Raw genomic sequence first — 16543 nt, 5'->3', positions numbered from 1 at the left:
GGGAAAGGAAGGTTCCTCGGGTGGGTTACCGAAGGTCTCGGGTATATTCGTATGAGATGTTGTTAATCGTTCTTACTTGGCATCTACTAGGTGTTGTACGTTATTCAATAAACACTTTTATCTTTGAACTCATGTTATATTTGAATTTTGTCGTTTGATCATAGGACTTTGAGTCGATATCGTTTTATCGCTTCGAAAAGGTTGTGACTAGATCGTCTTTTCATGTAAAGTTATTATTCGAGCTTTCTTGAATGTTGTACGATATATTCGAGTTGATTGTAGAGCTTTTCGAGTCTCTTGATTGTCTAATTCTTTTTGTATCGTTTGGATTCAGTACCATTAATGTACCTTTCATATCATGTTTTTATATCTAACTTGGATGGGGGGATAGGAGTTGAGGTATTGAGGTATAATATTATTAGTATGAGTTATTCTTCTTCATGGCTTTTGAATCAATAATTAGATCGAATAATATTCGAGTACAGTTATTTGAGCAATTATTCTAAGGAAGTGAACAATGGGCTTGAAGGTGGCTGTCAATTCTTTTGTTTTACCTTTTTCGAGAATTTCCAGGGATTATGTGGGAGGTTGATGATGATGCCTATGGTGTATAAGATAATTACAAGTCTTCGAAAATTCATCGCACAAAATGAACCCCAGAATCAATCTTAAAATCCTCCTCATCCAAATACTCAATCCTAAATTCTGTAATCCCCACCCCCGCAAAACAGAATGAGTATACAATCTTATATCTCGAATCTGCATCAGGAGCCCCTGTCGCTAGAATAGTAACTCGATTTCCATCTGTCTGTTCCTCGACAATCCCGTCGTTGAAATCGAGAATATAATGTATTTTATCGCCTGCTAATCCGCTTTTCGCATCTACACTCCATATCTCGATTTGGTTTGCACTTTCGCGGAGCCGGTAGATTGTTCGAGGGATGGGAGGGCGTGATTCTTCGCACTGTGTGATACAGAGATACTCGAGATCTGAAGTTGTATCTGTTGGGAAGCGGGGATGGAATGAGCTCGAGCTCGAGCTCGAGCTCTTGGGGGATGATTCAAGAGATTCAGTCTTCGCATTGAAGTCCTTCCAGTTCCCTTGGAGCCCACGGAAAGTCGATTTCGCGAAAATAGCCTTCCCATCCCGGGAATCTTGGAGTGTTTTTTGCAGTTTTCGCATGGCTTTCTCGGCTTCGAGTGCGTCGCACTGTGAATCGATGTAGCGAGCTGGACTCACCATTCCCTCTCTTTCGCCCCATGATAGGTTTATTTTCTGAAGCCCGAGTTTTCGAGAGATTTCTTCTATTAGACCAGAGTAATGGCTGAAGAAATTTTGGGGGACGGATAATGGGTCTTTCTCCATCATATTCCTTGATTCTTCCATAAAGACGCGTAGTTTAGAAGAACTGTCCTCGGCTGTTCCATCATGATTATGAATAGGAGAAGAAAACCCCTCGGTTTGTCCCCCCCATTTCTTCGCAATCACGCGCGCTTGACTCTCCAAGATTCCCCAATATGAACCGTCGAAAAATCCCATCAGTGCTAAAGTACTCGGAGAATCTCGAGAGCTGCTCATACAATCTTCACTCAAAAGTAGAGGAAGACGGGGATAAGAGGCGTTGTAGCCTAAACTCTCTTTAATCTCTTCTGGGAGGAAATTCAGCGCGGGAGAGGTGGAAAATCCCGTCGCGTATACGACGGCTGCGATGTCTTCAATTTTGATTTGGTCGGATTGTGATTCGATGGTTGCGAGCATCAAATTTGTATTTTGCTTTTACGTATTAGATATTATTTCACGAGAAGATAATAGTGTTGATTTACCGATTGCTGTTCAAGCAGAGTAATCCGGCCAAATACTTGCTTAATCGCAGCAGACCTGATGAATTCCGCATACTTGTCACCTACAACCGCATACGGAGCTCCCAAATCAATTTCATCGCTTTTTTTCGATCCATCATCATTTTCTCCATTCACTGTCCCTGACATAAGCATCCCAAGCGTATCCCTCAATTTCTTCCTCTTCTCGGGATTCGAAAGCCCAAAAGTAAACGAAATCGGACCATCCGGTCGCGAAGAGAGATCGTACAGACGCGAATCTAATTGCGCAAATGAAGGGAGTTTGTCATTTCCGCTGCGGACGAATGACGGTATGGAAACGAGGGGATGAGGCATCACGTGTATGATTTCTGGCGCGGAAGTCCTAGTCCCAGTCCCAGTCCCAGTTACAGAAGGCGAATACTGCGCGTCGGATATGTGCATGGCGATTAAAGATGCCACTTCGGCGCCTGAATGGGAGCCCCCGACTACGAAAAATTTTCTTGGTAAAGGTTGTGCATGGGTAGGTGAGAGATCGGAAACTTGACGGTATTGAGAGCTGTGGAGGATGGTAGATGGCTGGTTTTCTTGTTTTGAAATCAGGTTGGTGCATGGAAATGGAATTTTTCTGGCTTGAGAGAAAAATCCAGATGCAATGATCAGATAGTCGAATATCTCAATCTTTTCGATGGGTGTACCTTTTTCGAGCGCGATGCTTGTGATTTTCCATTTCTTGGTCTCCACCTCTGGAGAAGTATGGATTTGTTCAATCATTTTGACGTAGTTTTGGAAAGCGATGGTTCCAGGTGGAATGTATCTCGCAGCATATTCCTTCAAGTATCGATGGACTTGCCACGCTCTAGGGTATACAGTGGCTGGAGGCTACGTTTCCACCGAATCCCAGGCAAGATCAGAAAAACAGACGGTGAATTGAGAAAGGTTGGTATGCATTTCAGGATTGATGATTCTATTGGGATTTGATTCTACAGCCCAGAGACCCCCAACGTCGGTCCCCTGCTCGAATACTGTGACTTTGAAGATGAAATCTTGGGAAGATGACTTGAGGAGTGTTTTGGCGGCAACAAGACCTGCTGGGCCGGCCCCAATGATTGCGACGGTCACCATGGTGTTTTGCGATGTTGCTGTGTGTGTCGAACTTTCAGGACTCATTGACTGCATCGATGTTGCACTTGGACTTGATGAAGCTAGTAGGGTCTAGGTACACTATAAATACATACGGGACTTTTATAAGACACACCAACTATTACATTTCTAACTTATCACCATAATTTAATTGGCTATGTAACATACATAGTTCACTTGACATGATCTGATTCTTTGGGAAATTGATCTCTGTTTACGCTGGTAATTTCGGCTACGATCATCACGAACTACCGAGAAATTTTATCTGGAGTGCTGCATATTATGGGTAATACATAAACATGACTGGAATCCATGAAACGGAGACTTCAAATAGACTATCTCTCGAATGCAGATAAATTACAATTTCGTGTTTCAATCCCATGAGACACCATTGCCAAAAGCACAAACACGTGTTTCCAAAAAGTACAAGCAATTATATTCTACAAGCGTGCATCTCGGCGTTCAATCAAACAGCATGCACATCCGCGTGGTGTCCCAGCACAGATCGAGTAGAAGCTAGACTATACGCACTCATATCATTCATTTCATGGGGTCTTGAAGAGTTGCCAGACTTAGTTTTCCGAGTACTCCTCGTTCCATGCATCCCCGGGTATGAAGTCGAAGGATCGATCTTTTTTCGAAAAAGTAATGTTCGATAGGGGGGCAGTGCGCATACCATTACGGCTATGGTGGGTTTGCAGAGAGCCCAAACTGCATTGGCATTGGGGAATGAGCTTGTATAGCTTCCGACGGTGTAGATGGTTCGGAGGACGTCGAAAAGTATGTTGATGATCACTAGGCCGGCGATAGCTGCCACACCTAGTTTCCGAGATGTGGGCATGCATTGCACGTAGCATGCCGAAAGGTAGTGTCATCGCTGGTGCAGGACTTTGTTAGCTGGTTTGATCGAAAATGCTGGGACTTTTAACGTACTCAAGATATCTCCCACTGTGTTGAAAACACACCACAAAGTTTCGAGACCAATGATGAGCTCCTCAGATATGGTATTGCATGCTTCTTTAGGGTTGTTAGTTGAATTCAACACTACAAGACGGGAGAATAATACCAAGATCTTCAAGTTGACTGGGAGTTTTACATGACCAAAAAATGACGAAGAAGGTTGCGAGAAACGAAATTCCAGTGTAGATTGCGACCGCTATCCACCATTTTCGAAATGCATTGGATATCGAGAATAGAGCCCACTAGAGTGCTGGGAAAGATGCTTTTCACAAGATATATGGTTACCCAAAAGAAAACAATGTTGACGATGCCCACGTTTTGTGCATACATCAACTGATCGTCGCTAGGAAGATATCCTCCGAGACCAAGTGCATATAGTTGGTAGTTATATTGGATAGGCAGGTAAACCTGATATGTGATGGCAAAAGCAAGTAAGGATCCAAGAGCCAATGCATTAAAGACATCATCTAGATGTAAACTCTTTTCTTTTTGCCATCTAATGTAGAAACGGCCAAATGTAAGTACAGTCGAGATACTGAATAGGGTCCATGCCAGCGCCTGCCAACACGATTAGTGTTGCGTACTCGAAGGATCAATATGGAATGCGGCTACTATACATTTAAATTCTCGAGTGGAACAACAAGAACCATAGCTCTGGGTTTCGGCTATGGATATATTGTATGTGCAAAATTATGAGAGAGGAGTACGACTGCAGATTTCATAAATGAGGTGTCGACGAACTTAGTCAGTGTACGTGGGAGGACAATATGCTTCCTTGTGGGAACTGAGCGCTCCCTCATCTTCTTAACTCAATCCTACAATCACGGGGGTAAGAAAGGTACCGCCTGCTGCCTCCCTTGTCCTGCTGCAAAGAAATCTTCAACAAAATTGAACAATATCCTGCAATTTCTTTCCCGTTCTTCAGTGTGCATCATGTTTGTGTGATATCGACCCTAGCCTGCATTCTAAATTTGACAATTGATGCAAGGAAATGGTAATCTATGCTTCCAATATAAGAAGGACTCGACACAAAGATGGGGAGCGAGGGGTAGTAAATCAGACCTGTTTTCGTTTTTTGAATGACTTCCAGTATTCGGGCAGATCTACACCTCCAACTACCTTTTTTGCAAGCTTGAACAAGTAAGTGCTAAGTGTTTCTCACTGTCACATCTAGCTACCTGCAAAGTATCCATGTACTGTGCCGCTCAGTTGAATTTCAGTGGCGCGGTATATTCCAGACACACGAAATGTGGATGTCGAGGATCTGCTGATAATTCTTTGTTTGGAAGGTCATATTTTTGGGGGCCGGAGATGATCTATCTCGAAACCAAGTATGGTCATCAGCAGCCTTTAAACACGCAACCCCATATTTGAGAATATATCAGCAAGAAAGCCATTAATTGGGTATGTATACATGGCTATAAAGTAAGAGGTAGTCGAGACAATACTTTTTGAGTTATAACTCCGAAACGAGCACGTGCTACCCGCGACACTGTTATCTGCACCCACCAGGGTTGAGGCCGGAGAAGCCAGAACTTGTACCATTCGCGAGCGTGGACAAGGATCTCCCATTTTTGTAAAAATTCGACAAAGATCAGTCTTTGACTTGATTGGGTGCCCGCAAATGGTATTAGAAGAAAGATCGCTAATGACGGATACGCAGATTCCGCAAGCCCTGTTCGACACGCAAGGATTGCAAAGGTCTGTGGAACCCAAGGTTTTATGCACAAACGATCCGTACCGTCTAAGGTAAAGTGCTATGTACAGAGCAGAAAGTGCGCGGTGCTTCTCAGGGCAAAAGATATGTACGCAGCAGTTTTCTAGTGGTGGTTTGATGGCCATCCATCGGCAAGAGGATCAAATGGAGGTTCCTCATACTCCGTTACAGAACCGTCCTTTGGCTTTTCAAAGTACATTTTAGGTAGGTTAGAGCCGTCGAGGGCATTGGCCATGACATATTGCTTGACGGCTTCAAAGCTTCGACATTGCCTGGCCGTATTGAAGTTGGGATGCGGAGCATCGTGGCCTTTCAGCCAGTTATATGTGACTAGATGTACATCGGCATCGCACATTAGTTTTTGACGCAACATATCCACGCAGTGATCTGAAGATTCATTGTATGTTAGCATAAAGATGAAGAACCAACTGTCCAAGTAAGGCAGGAGCACCCACCTTCCATGCCTGACGGAACCACATCTCAGCAACGCAATTACGATGACGAGAAAATCAGAAACTCTACAGTGTCTATCGAGTTTCATGGCGTCGAATTTAGCTATCCAAACTCTTCACAGCATTCAGTTCTGAAAGAGATTGATTTTATAATTGAACCAGGCCAAAACCTAGCGATTGTTGGCCCCTCAGGTTCTGGAAAGTCTACCATCATTGCCTTACTCAAGAAGTTTTACACAATTATCAATGGATCCATTCTCATCAATGCATCTCCCTTGAACGATATTGATACCCAGCATCATCGTAGTCAAACGGGTCTAGTCTCTAAAAACACCGTTTTGTTCGAGGGTACCCTTCGAGATAACATTCTTCTTGGTATTCGTGATTTGTCTTCGATTGATGAACGTCTCGAAAATGCTGCAAAAGATGCAAATATACATGACTTCATCATTTCCCAACCAGAAAGTTACAATACACAGTGTGGAGAGAAAGGTTTCGGTTTCAGCGGAGGTCAGAGGCAGCGAATAGCACTTGCTCGAGCACTCGTACGCCAACCCAGAATTTTGCTGTTAGATGAGGCGACTAGTGCGCTTGACTCTTTGATTGAAAAGGAAGTACTCGATGCTTTGAATCGAATTTCAGGTCAGACTACCACGATTACAGTGGCACACAGACTAGCGACCATTAGGAAGGCGGATTGCATTTCAGTACTCGTGAAGGGAAGAATTGTTGAGAGAGGCACACACCTAGAATCAATGGAATTGAGAGGGACCTATTGGGCTATGAATCAGGCACAGGCTTTGGATAAGAATTTGTAAATTACAAAATATTGTAACATTTTTTCTGTATAAATTATTCTGTTGATTTCCAAGTATGTGATGGTTCTGAGAACTTTGTGATATTGTGTATGCTCATCGTGCAAGTCAATGTGTACTAAGCCTCAGGAGTCAGGTTATAATTTATACCTAATCCGATGTTACTACTTAGGCTCTACATATGTCTCTGCAGCTGAGGGTATCTACATCTGTTTTCTCATACGACCCAATATTAACGGTGAGATTACTTCAATATTTCTACTTTCAGTCTTTCAGTCCTGAAAGCGTTTTAAACCAACGGCATTCACTCTGTATATACTCAAGATATGCTAGGTGTGTAAAGATAATCTACATACACATGGAGAACTCCAATTAAATTACTGCAGAAGCCATCGACCCTGTACTTCAGTTTATGTCCTTTCTTCGGCTAAGAAAGGGATATCAATTTCTTAAAGCACCAGCGACATTGAATACAAACAGTATGGTACCAACATCAAACCGCCAGCGACTTAATTACACCTACAATTCGACTGAATATTGAAAATCTCACGATGTCCTCAGTATGTATTTTTATGCTGCCAAATTCTGATCATTCTCGTGATCCTCATTCATTTCATTACGCCATCGATGCGCATACGGATGTATTATAGCCGCAAAATGAAATTCTCGTGATAGGCTCCCTTACCGCGAGCTACAAGCCTTTTGTGGGCTGAAACTCAGATTTCAATAATCAGAATAGAAACCACGATGATCATTTCTAAGCACAAGACAGCATCCGATTTTTCATAAATTTAATGATCTTCATACAATTCCTTACGTCAAAATATTGAATTACGCTAAGATAATCACGCGTACTTTATTTGAAGGGACTTGCTAGCGGATCTCCATATCTAGCAGATATCGGTATCTTTAGATGTACTTCGATTTCGTAATGACATGTGCGTGGGTAGACACTAACGCTCGTTCCGAAGCGTACACCCGTTGCTAGTTGCGATATTCTTCGGGTGAATCTGTAGGGCTTTCTAAAATTTGACGTACTAAGTTTTGACATCTCTGTGAATCATTCAAGTGCTGATAGATAATTATCACCAAGTCTTGTTGAGGTTAGATTTACTCGTTCCAATGAAGATCATTGAGTTTCGGGGCTTCGTGGTAGGGCTGGTGTCATATACTTTTAGGTTTCTGAAGGGGTTGTCGGCTGTCAATCATTTAGCGTGATGGACTGCTAGCGTTACCTCTTAGTGTGATTGACTGCTAGCGCGACGAACTTTTAGCACCTAGACACATTTGACTCATGATAATGTGGGGGCAAAATAGCACTATCAAATTTTGTGGTATCATGGTTGCGAATGAATTGAACATCTCAAATGAATTCAAGATCTCATGTTTGGACAATATTTTACATTGATTCGATGTCTGAATGAAATTTAGTCCTTTTAATAGTTTGAATATTTCAGATGAGTACAACAATTCATGGGGGATGAGTATCTAGATGAATTGAGACTCTTATACAGTTTGAATGTTCCAGATCAGTACAGCATTTCACATGTAATATCTAATTTGACTTCAGCCCCTCGTACAGTTTAAATGTTCTAAAGTAGTACAGAATTCTATAGGGACTAAATGTCCAGATTCAGTTGCTTTTTTCATGTAAATCAAATGTCCCAGAACAGTATAGGATTTCATAGTCATTTGATGTCCAGATCGACTTCAGTTTTTTACGTAGATTAAATGTTCTAAAGTAGTACAGTATTTCATAGGGCGTCAACGTCTAGATCAAATTCAGTCTGTTTATAAAGATCTAATGTTCGAGAGCAGTACAAAATTTCACAATCATTCGATCTCTAGATTGAATTTAGGTTTTCATGTGGACCAAGTATCCTAAAGTGGTAGATCATTTTATTGTATTTCAATATATCAAATCAACTTATGTTTTAAATAAGCTAGTTACCCGAGCCCGATTGACACATTAAGCTTTTCTCATGATCTACATCTAGCTTGTAGATCTAGCGCGGGGCTCTAACGATCAAATTTTTTTGCCCTAAATTAGCGACATCAGGAACATTAGCTTTGGATTAGCCCCCAAAGAAAATCCGGACAAATGGAGACCCAGATGGCCAAATTTGTCTATATAAAGGAGTCTTCCCTCTCATTCAATCCTCTTTTCTTCTTCGTACGAAAACGATTAACTCTTTTTACAATCAAACTTTCAAGCTCACAATCAAACATTCAACCATTCACCTCGTCCACTCCATCTTTCACCATCACCACCACACCAACCACGCCAACCCACACCATCGACACCACAATGCCTTCCATGGAGACATTCAACTTCGACCGATACGCTTCGGTCTACTTTGCCTGGGCTAAGCCCAAGGCCCCCAAACAACATCCAGCTACGTGGCACCATCCCTACTCCCCTTGTTTCGATTACCCTAACGTTGCAGGCAATCTTTGCGGGTCCACAATCCTCCCAGTAGGATTCAGACCCTTGTGGCTCTTCGGGGGCATGAAGGCAGAGCTCGCGGGATGGCTCTGCGAGGTGGACTAATCCCCCACCTCTTCTTCTCTTATGACACTTTTCTGTCTTCCTTCTTCTGCTAACAGAAGATACACATATACCAAAAAAAAAACACAAAAACGCCATCCCGCACCAAAAAAAAATCAAAATAATAAACAATCACCTAAAAATTTCCTTTGTTCTTATCGGCGCCTGGAGTTTTCCTTTTTTTCCCTTTTTTTCTTTCCTTTTTTTCCTTTTCTTCATTTATCTCACCGGGCTCTTTCCTTTCTTTCATACCACAAAACCTTTACAAACAAAAAATCACACCGTGGACCCCTTCCACCAGCGAATCTAATTTATTTACCCTTTGCTTTTTTTTCTTTTTTCACGGAGCCCCTCTGGGTTCCCTTAGCGATATTTTCCACTTAACCATTTTTTTTCCCTCCATGGACATTTCCGGCTCCATTAGCGATATTTTTTCACCTAACCATCCTTTTTTTTCCACATGACTCCCTCCGGGGCCATCAGCGCCACTCCCTCACCCATTCCCATTTTTTCAAGGACAAGATAAGTATCCCTCTCCGCTAACTGCTAATTCGTCTATAGGGCGGCTGGCTTGATCACACCTCCCCGTTGGTGCCAGCTGGAAATTCTCAAATGAGAAGCTAAGTGATCACGAATCGAATCCTCACGAACGGACATCTTCACCATTTTCACCCTCTGCGTATTTGTGAGTTTTTTTCTCCCCTCTGTCAATTTTGTGAAGATGTGCTAATAAAAAATACACGTATATCCAGTTTTTCGAGAACACGCGAGAAAATCACCATGCCAAGACTCTTAGACAAATTTTCGCCGCCGCAGAGGGTCAAATTCCATGCCCCTCATGTTCAAAATGCAGAGAGCTCCGTATTTTACAAATATGATCTCTCCTCCCCCCCCCCCTCAATTTCAATTTCACAAGAAAAACACACTAACAGTCCACGCATACCCGATCCCCCAAAACTGGCGAGAAAATCACCATGCCAGCCAAAATTCACTCTCTAGAATAGCATTTTCTGTAGCGCAGAACCCTATATTCAATCTCATAAATCCCACGCAGAAAGTTCTGGATTTGAAGAAAAATCCCTCGCTCCTAATACCCGAGCACAAGCGCCCCCACACTTTATGCAGTGCGCACTGGAATGAAAACCCTCATGCCAAGATTTCTCCGTAGAGTATTCGTATACCTACTGGAGAAAACCAAGTGGTGTGGTGTGTCAAAGATTCTGTGTCTATCTAGACACGATGTGATCACATAAGCTGTGAGAAGAGATCACTATGATTCTACTCTCTCGTGCATAAATTCTCTGCGCAGAGCATCCTTTTTTGTTCTGTCCAATTTACAAGCTCATTGGAAATTCTGTGCCAAGAGTATTAGTATTTTCCAAGCTGGAACAAAATGTCTCAATCATCGGCTGTAATACGTCATCAAACTACCCAGTAAGTGGTTAAGCGAGAATTTGAGAAGATCTATTCTTTCTTCAGTCAATTGATCATACCTGCTACTTAGAGGTATGTATCTATCATTTAATTACACATTGCGGAACAATCGTCTCGGAGCTATACTACCACTGAGGGATCTGATGATGAAATGTCTTGTGTATATAGTCTATTCATATGCAAAATCTCTATTCATGACCTTCTATCATCTCCGTCTTTCCAAACCCCTGGTTACACTCCTCTCTCAAACACCAACGCCAGAATCAGTTGTGGTTCGCACCCAAAACTATAAATCAAAAGAACCGCCCTAATGAAATCTAAATGCTCCCAAGGAAACGCCGCTTGAAAAACCAGTCACCAGCAGCTTATGTATGCAGACGACTCACCAAGTAGTGTTCCACATCATGCTCCTCACAATTTTGACTCCGTGCCCGCAGCAACCTCGTTTGTCATAACCACATCTGCGGGCTCTACATTAATACTTTTCTCACCATTTCCCTCTTCCTTTCCAACTTCGACTTGTTTTTCATCCAATCGTTTGTCCGCGACTTCTGATTCCTCTCCCTCATCCAGCTTTTCTGTCCCTGCATTATCATAAACGCTCAACCAATTCCACCCTCTGACTCCCCCATCCTTCCCAAAGATCTTCAAATCGTTTTCTGTCTCCTCTTCTCCTGCTTCTAATTCCAAATCTTCTTTGCAAGTTTTACCCACTTCTACCCCTCTTTCTCTAAGTAGTTGCATAATCGCTCTGACATTTAATTTCATGATTCTCTCAGGTTCCTCTGCTGCGAATACCTTTTTCGTGACCCATGGGAAAAGGACGCCGAAATCCGATTGACTAAGGTGCGCACTCGAAGTAGGATAGTAGAAATGTGGTTCTGATTTTCCATCACTGGATGGACTATGAGAAGATGGATCGGCAGAAAGAAGTCTTTTAGTAGCGTTGAAATGTTCAGTCCATTTGTAGAAGGCTTGGGATTCGACGGCGAGGATTGCGGAACCACCAGGTCCAGAGGGAGCGTACGATGGAAGAGGATGATCCCATAACCAGCGTGTTGCTTGGGAGCGAAGAGGAAAACACCAACAATCTAGAAGTACGATTGGATTATTCGGTGTGATTTGAGAGCATATTGGAGAATTTGGAGATGGTTCATAAACCGGTTTGTAAGATTTTGGAGCGGAAGATGCCTCAGGAGCATAGAAGACTGATTTGATGAACTGAACCACTGTTGCCGCCCCAAAAGAATGACCTGCGAAAGTGATCTTCCCTGGTTCATGAACATTCATTTTATCTTCGAATATTGATAGCGAAGTCGAAGATGTATTGAGATTCGTAATTTGCTTTCCCTCATCCAATTTTACTAAACTGTCATGAATCAACCCCATCTCCCAAAGTCGAATCTTCAATTGTTCATTTCTTCCTTCCTCAACTTCCGTACTCGGTGTATGCGACAATTTGACATAGTCGATCGTTTTCTTGACTTGTTTCTTCGAATGTTTTTCTTTGTCCGTCGAAGAATCGGATGGCGGTTCTCGAATGTAGGATATAGGAGTTGAACCATCACGATGCTCAGGTGCAATAACTATCATCCCATGGCTTGCCACTGATCCTACAATGTGTGAATACGCATTTCTTGAACCACCCAACCCGTGCGAAAATATCATGACAGGCCAACGGTTATTGCTTGTCTTTGGTTGTAAAAGAGTCGCATTCTTGCGAACTGGAATCGTAACATAATGAAGCAATCTTGGGAAATATCTATTGTGCCCAAAATATTAGCATTTGCCCCTTATCCTAAGAATCACCCTAACTTACGATATAACCTCTGCCAATGTACTGCCAGCTCCCAAAAACCTAGAATAAGCACTTATATAATCTCTTTGCGGCGCGGGTATCCAATTCACACTCTTTGCCTTATGTTTCGTTTCCGTTTCGCATGGGTAAAAGATTCGATATTGAATTGTTGGAATATTTCCTGCATTGTTTGGGATTTGGGCTGGAGAGTCGAGTTCTGAGATAGGGATTTCGACATCAATTGTTCCTACTTTATGAGGCCCAGTATATTCTGGAAATCCAGGAATTGGACTCAGTCGTGAGAAGTAGGATGTCATTTGTGGTGGTTGTAATGTTGTTTTGTTTGGAGCAAGTGGCAATCGCAGTCGCAAAGGGAGTTTGACGATGGAATGAAGAATGTTGTTAGGAATTGAAGACACTGTTGCGATTCTTGATGAGAAAAAGGAAAAGAAAAATGAATCTATTCAGAGATCTATAAATCTAAATATTTGATCTATGTGATTGACTTCTATATTATGTTAATGTTAATGTGAGCAAAAACTTGGTAAAATAAATTTATGGGAAAGTTTTGGGCATTTTTTTTGGAACGGACCGAGGTCTCGTGTGCCCCTTCCCGAAACGTCATAGCAAAATGTGGCGCATGGTGGTCGTGGCGTTACGATTTGTTCAGCCACTTGAGAAGTTATTTTTGGATGTAAAACAATTCAACATTAATACAGAGAAATGACCTCATTTAGGTACTTAAGTACTTTCATACTTTCATTACAGGCACGAGTATAACTCAAGTAGTTACATTGTATGAGAACAACAATTGAATCTCAAGAATTTTCTCATTTGCAATTTATATATAATATACATATACAATTAATCTCTCGTTCAAGAAAATGCTACTATTCATAAAGACTTTACAGTTATTTCAATCCTTAGAAGACGCCGAGTGTCGTAATTCGCGATACTTACAATTAAGATGTTTTAGTTCTTGATTAGTACATAGATAGATAGATAGATAGTCATCAGAATCTAGTTTGTAATGTCTTAAAGAACAATTTCTTCTATTGCCATTGAAATAAACCAACGTCGATTGATATTCTAATTATGACTTGTCCGAGAAATATGATTTTGATCTATCCAGTGTGTAGGAAGATGTTTGTATCACCATACTTCCCAAACGATTAGACTCGTGGATACCTGCAGGATAGCAAACAAGAGAACAACAGCAGATATAAGTATCTTCCCACCCTCAAAATCCATCGAAAAACGCGTTTTCAATAACAAAGCACATCGCAATGAGCTTCCTCAGATGGATTAGGACTGCCATTTCGCCTGCTGAGCCTTGTGCAACGGTGTCTCAATACAGCAGTACGACTTCAACCCACTCATCCACGCCGGATGCAAACACGAACGAAATTAGCCCCGATCAGTGTAGCGCGAAGCTCGACTCTCCCCGAAGCATAGATAATCAAGATGTTGCTGATTCAGAACAGCACATAAGTAAAGATATTACCGATCAACCTGCTTCGGAGCCCAAGCGCGTCCAAAGTCCAAATTTTCAACTTATGAACAGAGAGTATATAACTCGAAATGATCCGATCCGCGTACCGAAAACAACAACCCTTCTTTTCATGACAAATTTGGCCGCATTGTACTGGCAGGTGATATCGTCCTTCTCTCCCAGGTCACCGACTACATTAAAAGCTGTAGTGTTCCTTATGCTCAGAAGCATTTCTTCATACAGGAAAGCAAGAAGGTGGTAATGACGGCTATGTTATCGGGTGTGCGCCGGGACATAATTGTGGCAAATCTTCAGGGGTTTGAGGAAGAAATGAAATACTATCGAGCGATCAATATGACAAAGAAAGATGTAGAGGAGCAGAGCCGAGAATTTTCAGAATTTGCCAAAATGACCTTTTACTCACGACAAACGATGAAATCAGTGGAAAAAAGGCTCGGAGGGACATCTGAGCGAAAAGTGGCTATCCGGAATTACTTCTACAGCCAACCTGACTACTTGAAGAAAAACGAATTCAATAGAAAATTTGCTAGATGCTTTATTCTGGGACAAAAAGAGCGGGAAGTTTGCCGAGCCTTGAATGCTGAAATAATCGCACGCCGCATCAAGTATGACAACCCGTGTGACCGTCAGAGGATAAGTGGAGATCCTGAGCTTTTGTCCAGGGATATCATACTGGCCCTGAAGGTACTAAAGAGCAGAAAGACTATCAAAACACCTCGATGCACTTTGTCATTTATGAGATGCTTTGGTGTTAGTATGATGCCATGTGGCTTGCTTGGCCGTTGTAATGGCGGGGAGATCCGCACTGAATCAAGTGTCTTCACAGATGAGTCCTCGAACAAGAGCACCCTCTCTGTTACCATGGATGAGCCAGCTATCGATACCAGCCATGCACTGTCATTCATTGAGCCTTTTACCAGAGCCAAAAGCACGACCATTGACTCAGACAGTGATGGAGAGATCTTAACAATTGCGAAACCAATATCACAGAAGCGTCAATCTATCATCAAGGAGACTCCGGTAGGAAAGAAAGCGGAAAAAAGATACGAGTTAAGAAGAAAACGGATACTGGCTAGGAATAAAATCGAAAAAGAAGGTGCCAATCGAAGAGAAAGTGGAAGCGAGAGTGAGAATGAGGGTGTTATTGTGGTTGAAGATAAGAGAGTCATCAAAACTAAAGATGGCAGCGGGGATGAGGATGAGAATGAGAGTGTCATCAAGATTGAGGATGACAGGGGAGGACAAAAGGAGAGACCGATCAAGATTGAAGATGACAGTGAGAGAGAAAAGGAGATTCACAACAAAATCGAAGGAGAGTGTGATGACTCTGAGTCCAGTGTGGATGAGGATCTGTATAAAGCCAAGCTGGAACTCTTAAGCAAAGTCTCTAACGAATTAGGCTTACTCAACAGTAAGAAGAGAAAGACAATTCTGGTAGCAAACGAGTCAAAACAGAGTGATTTGGATAGGAAACTGGGTGGAAGATGCTGAGTCTATTAAGTTGGTGGAGGCTGTTGAGTCTATCAAGTTGGTTGATGACGCCGTGGTGTGTTTGGTGTTTTGACTGACAAGTCGAGGATATCGTGTGTTGAGTCGCTTGACTCAATCGACGATGTGGTGTGCTTGGTCCTTTCTACTAGTCGTGATTTGTATTTATCATAGTCTAATTCGTTAATTCAATCGAAAGAAACTAACAATCCTAATGAATTATCATCGCTTCGAACCGCTAATCCGTCCCTTGTACCTCGCACTAAGATAAACAGATTTCTCGCCCCTCATCAAACTTGGCAGGGGAAAGTCAAGCGATCCATGAATCAGTTTATCTTTATTGTATGGAAATTCTGACTCGAAGTTATATAAGCATCAACGACAGCTTTCACAATAAGACGTATCGTCAATCTTGCAGAACATCGTTATATGACGATAAAAGAACAACAAACTACTAGGCTTGAGTTTTGATCTCTTCCTTGAACAATCGCACTGCTACTAAAGATAGCTCCAGGTACAAATCTGTGCATTCTGAGATTTCCACTTTCCCATCTATGCCAAGCAAGATGTACCCCGGAGAATAATCCAGGACTCCTAGGATTCAGGAAGAACAATTCGCGGATAAGAAATTCCAAAAGAGAGAATATAAAAGTATATCTTCTACACAACACCGATGTCTGATATATCGTCCGAAGACATCAATCTACTAGGGAAAATACCAACAGACACGTATTTTCGCTGTCTGGGTTGTCTAATAATTGTTTCACCATCGCATCCGCATCGCACGGCAACGATGATGATCCACGTTGGCTTGTCAGTGACATAAAATGACATCATGAATGTTCCACCACCACCAA

The 16543-nt window shown here is 42.2% G+C and overlaps 6 protein-coding genes across 6 annotated transcripts; 2 read left to right on the top strand and 4 right to left on the bottom strand.

Moving 5' to 3' along the window:
• Positions 1-637: 637 nt before the first annotated feature.
• Positions 638-2943, bottom strand: EAE97_011123 (uncharacterized protein; the record flags this gene model as incomplete). The annotated part of the gene is made up of 3 exons (XM_038881638.1): positions 638-1774; positions 1825-2677; positions 2705-2943. The coding sequence occupies 3 exons, from the start codon at positions 2941-2943 to the stop codon at positions 638-640; spliced, it is 2229 nt and encodes a 742-aa protein (XP_038727565.1).
• A 590-nt stretch (positions 2944-3533) lies between these two features.
• On the bottom strand, positions 3534-4571 carry EAE97_011122 (uncharacterized protein; the record flags this gene model as incomplete). Its single annotated transcript, XM_038881637.1, has 5 exons — positions 3534-3838; positions 3895-3978; positions 4028-4163; positions 4207-4479; positions 4539-4571. 5 exons carry the CDS (start codon positions 4569-4571, stop codon positions 3534-3536), a joined length of 831 nt encoding a protein of 276 aa, XP_038727564.1.
• A 1170-nt stretch (positions 4572-5741) lies between these two features.
• Positions 5742-6050, bottom strand: EAE97_011121 (uncharacterized protein; the record flags this gene model as incomplete). The annotated part of the gene is made up of 1 exon (XM_038881636.1): positions 5742-6050. The coding sequence occupies one exon, from the start codon at positions 6048-6050 to the stop codon at positions 5742-5744; it is 309 nt and encodes a 102-aa protein (XP_038727563.1).
• A 48-nt stretch (positions 6051-6098) lies between these two features.
• EAE97_011120 (uncharacterized protein) lies at positions 6099-6908 on the top strand (the record flags this gene model as incomplete). The annotated part of the gene is made up of 1 exon (XM_038881635.1): positions 6099-6908. One exon carries the CDS (start codon positions 6099-6101, stop codon positions 6906-6908), a length of 810 nt encoding a protein of 269 aa, XP_038727562.1.
• A 4093-nt stretch (positions 6909-11001) lies between these two features.
• Positions 11002-13214, bottom strand: EAE97_011119 (uncharacterized protein). The gene is made up of 2 exons (XM_038881634.1): positions 12707-13214; positions 11002-12649 (listed from the first exon to the last, which is right to left on the bottom strand). Exons 1-2 carry the CDS (start codon positions 13000-13002, stop codon positions 11299-11301), a joined length of 1647 nt encoding a protein of 548 aa, XP_038727561.1. The 5' UTR covers positions 13003-13214; the 3' UTR covers positions 11002-11298.
• A 757-nt stretch (positions 13215-13971) lies between these two features.
• EAE97_011118 (uncharacterized protein) lies at positions 13972-15689 on the top strand (the record flags this gene model as incomplete). The annotated part of the gene is made up of 2 exons (XM_038881633.1): positions 13972-14337; positions 14421-15689. 2 exons carry the CDS (start codon positions 13972-13974, stop codon positions 15687-15689), a joined length of 1635 nt encoding a protein of 544 aa, XP_038727560.1.
• Between the last annotated feature and the right edge of the window lie 854 nt (positions 15690-16543).

This window comes from Botrytis byssoidea (assembly GCF_014898295.1).
Source record: "Botrytis byssoidea strain MUCL 94 chromosome Unknown BBYS_033, whole genome shotgun sequence".
NCBI lineage: Eukaryota > Fungi > Ascomycota > Leotiomycetes > Helotiales > Sclerotiniaceae > Botrytis > Botrytis byssoidea.
This window is presented reverse-complemented; position numbering and strand designations above follow the sequence as displayed.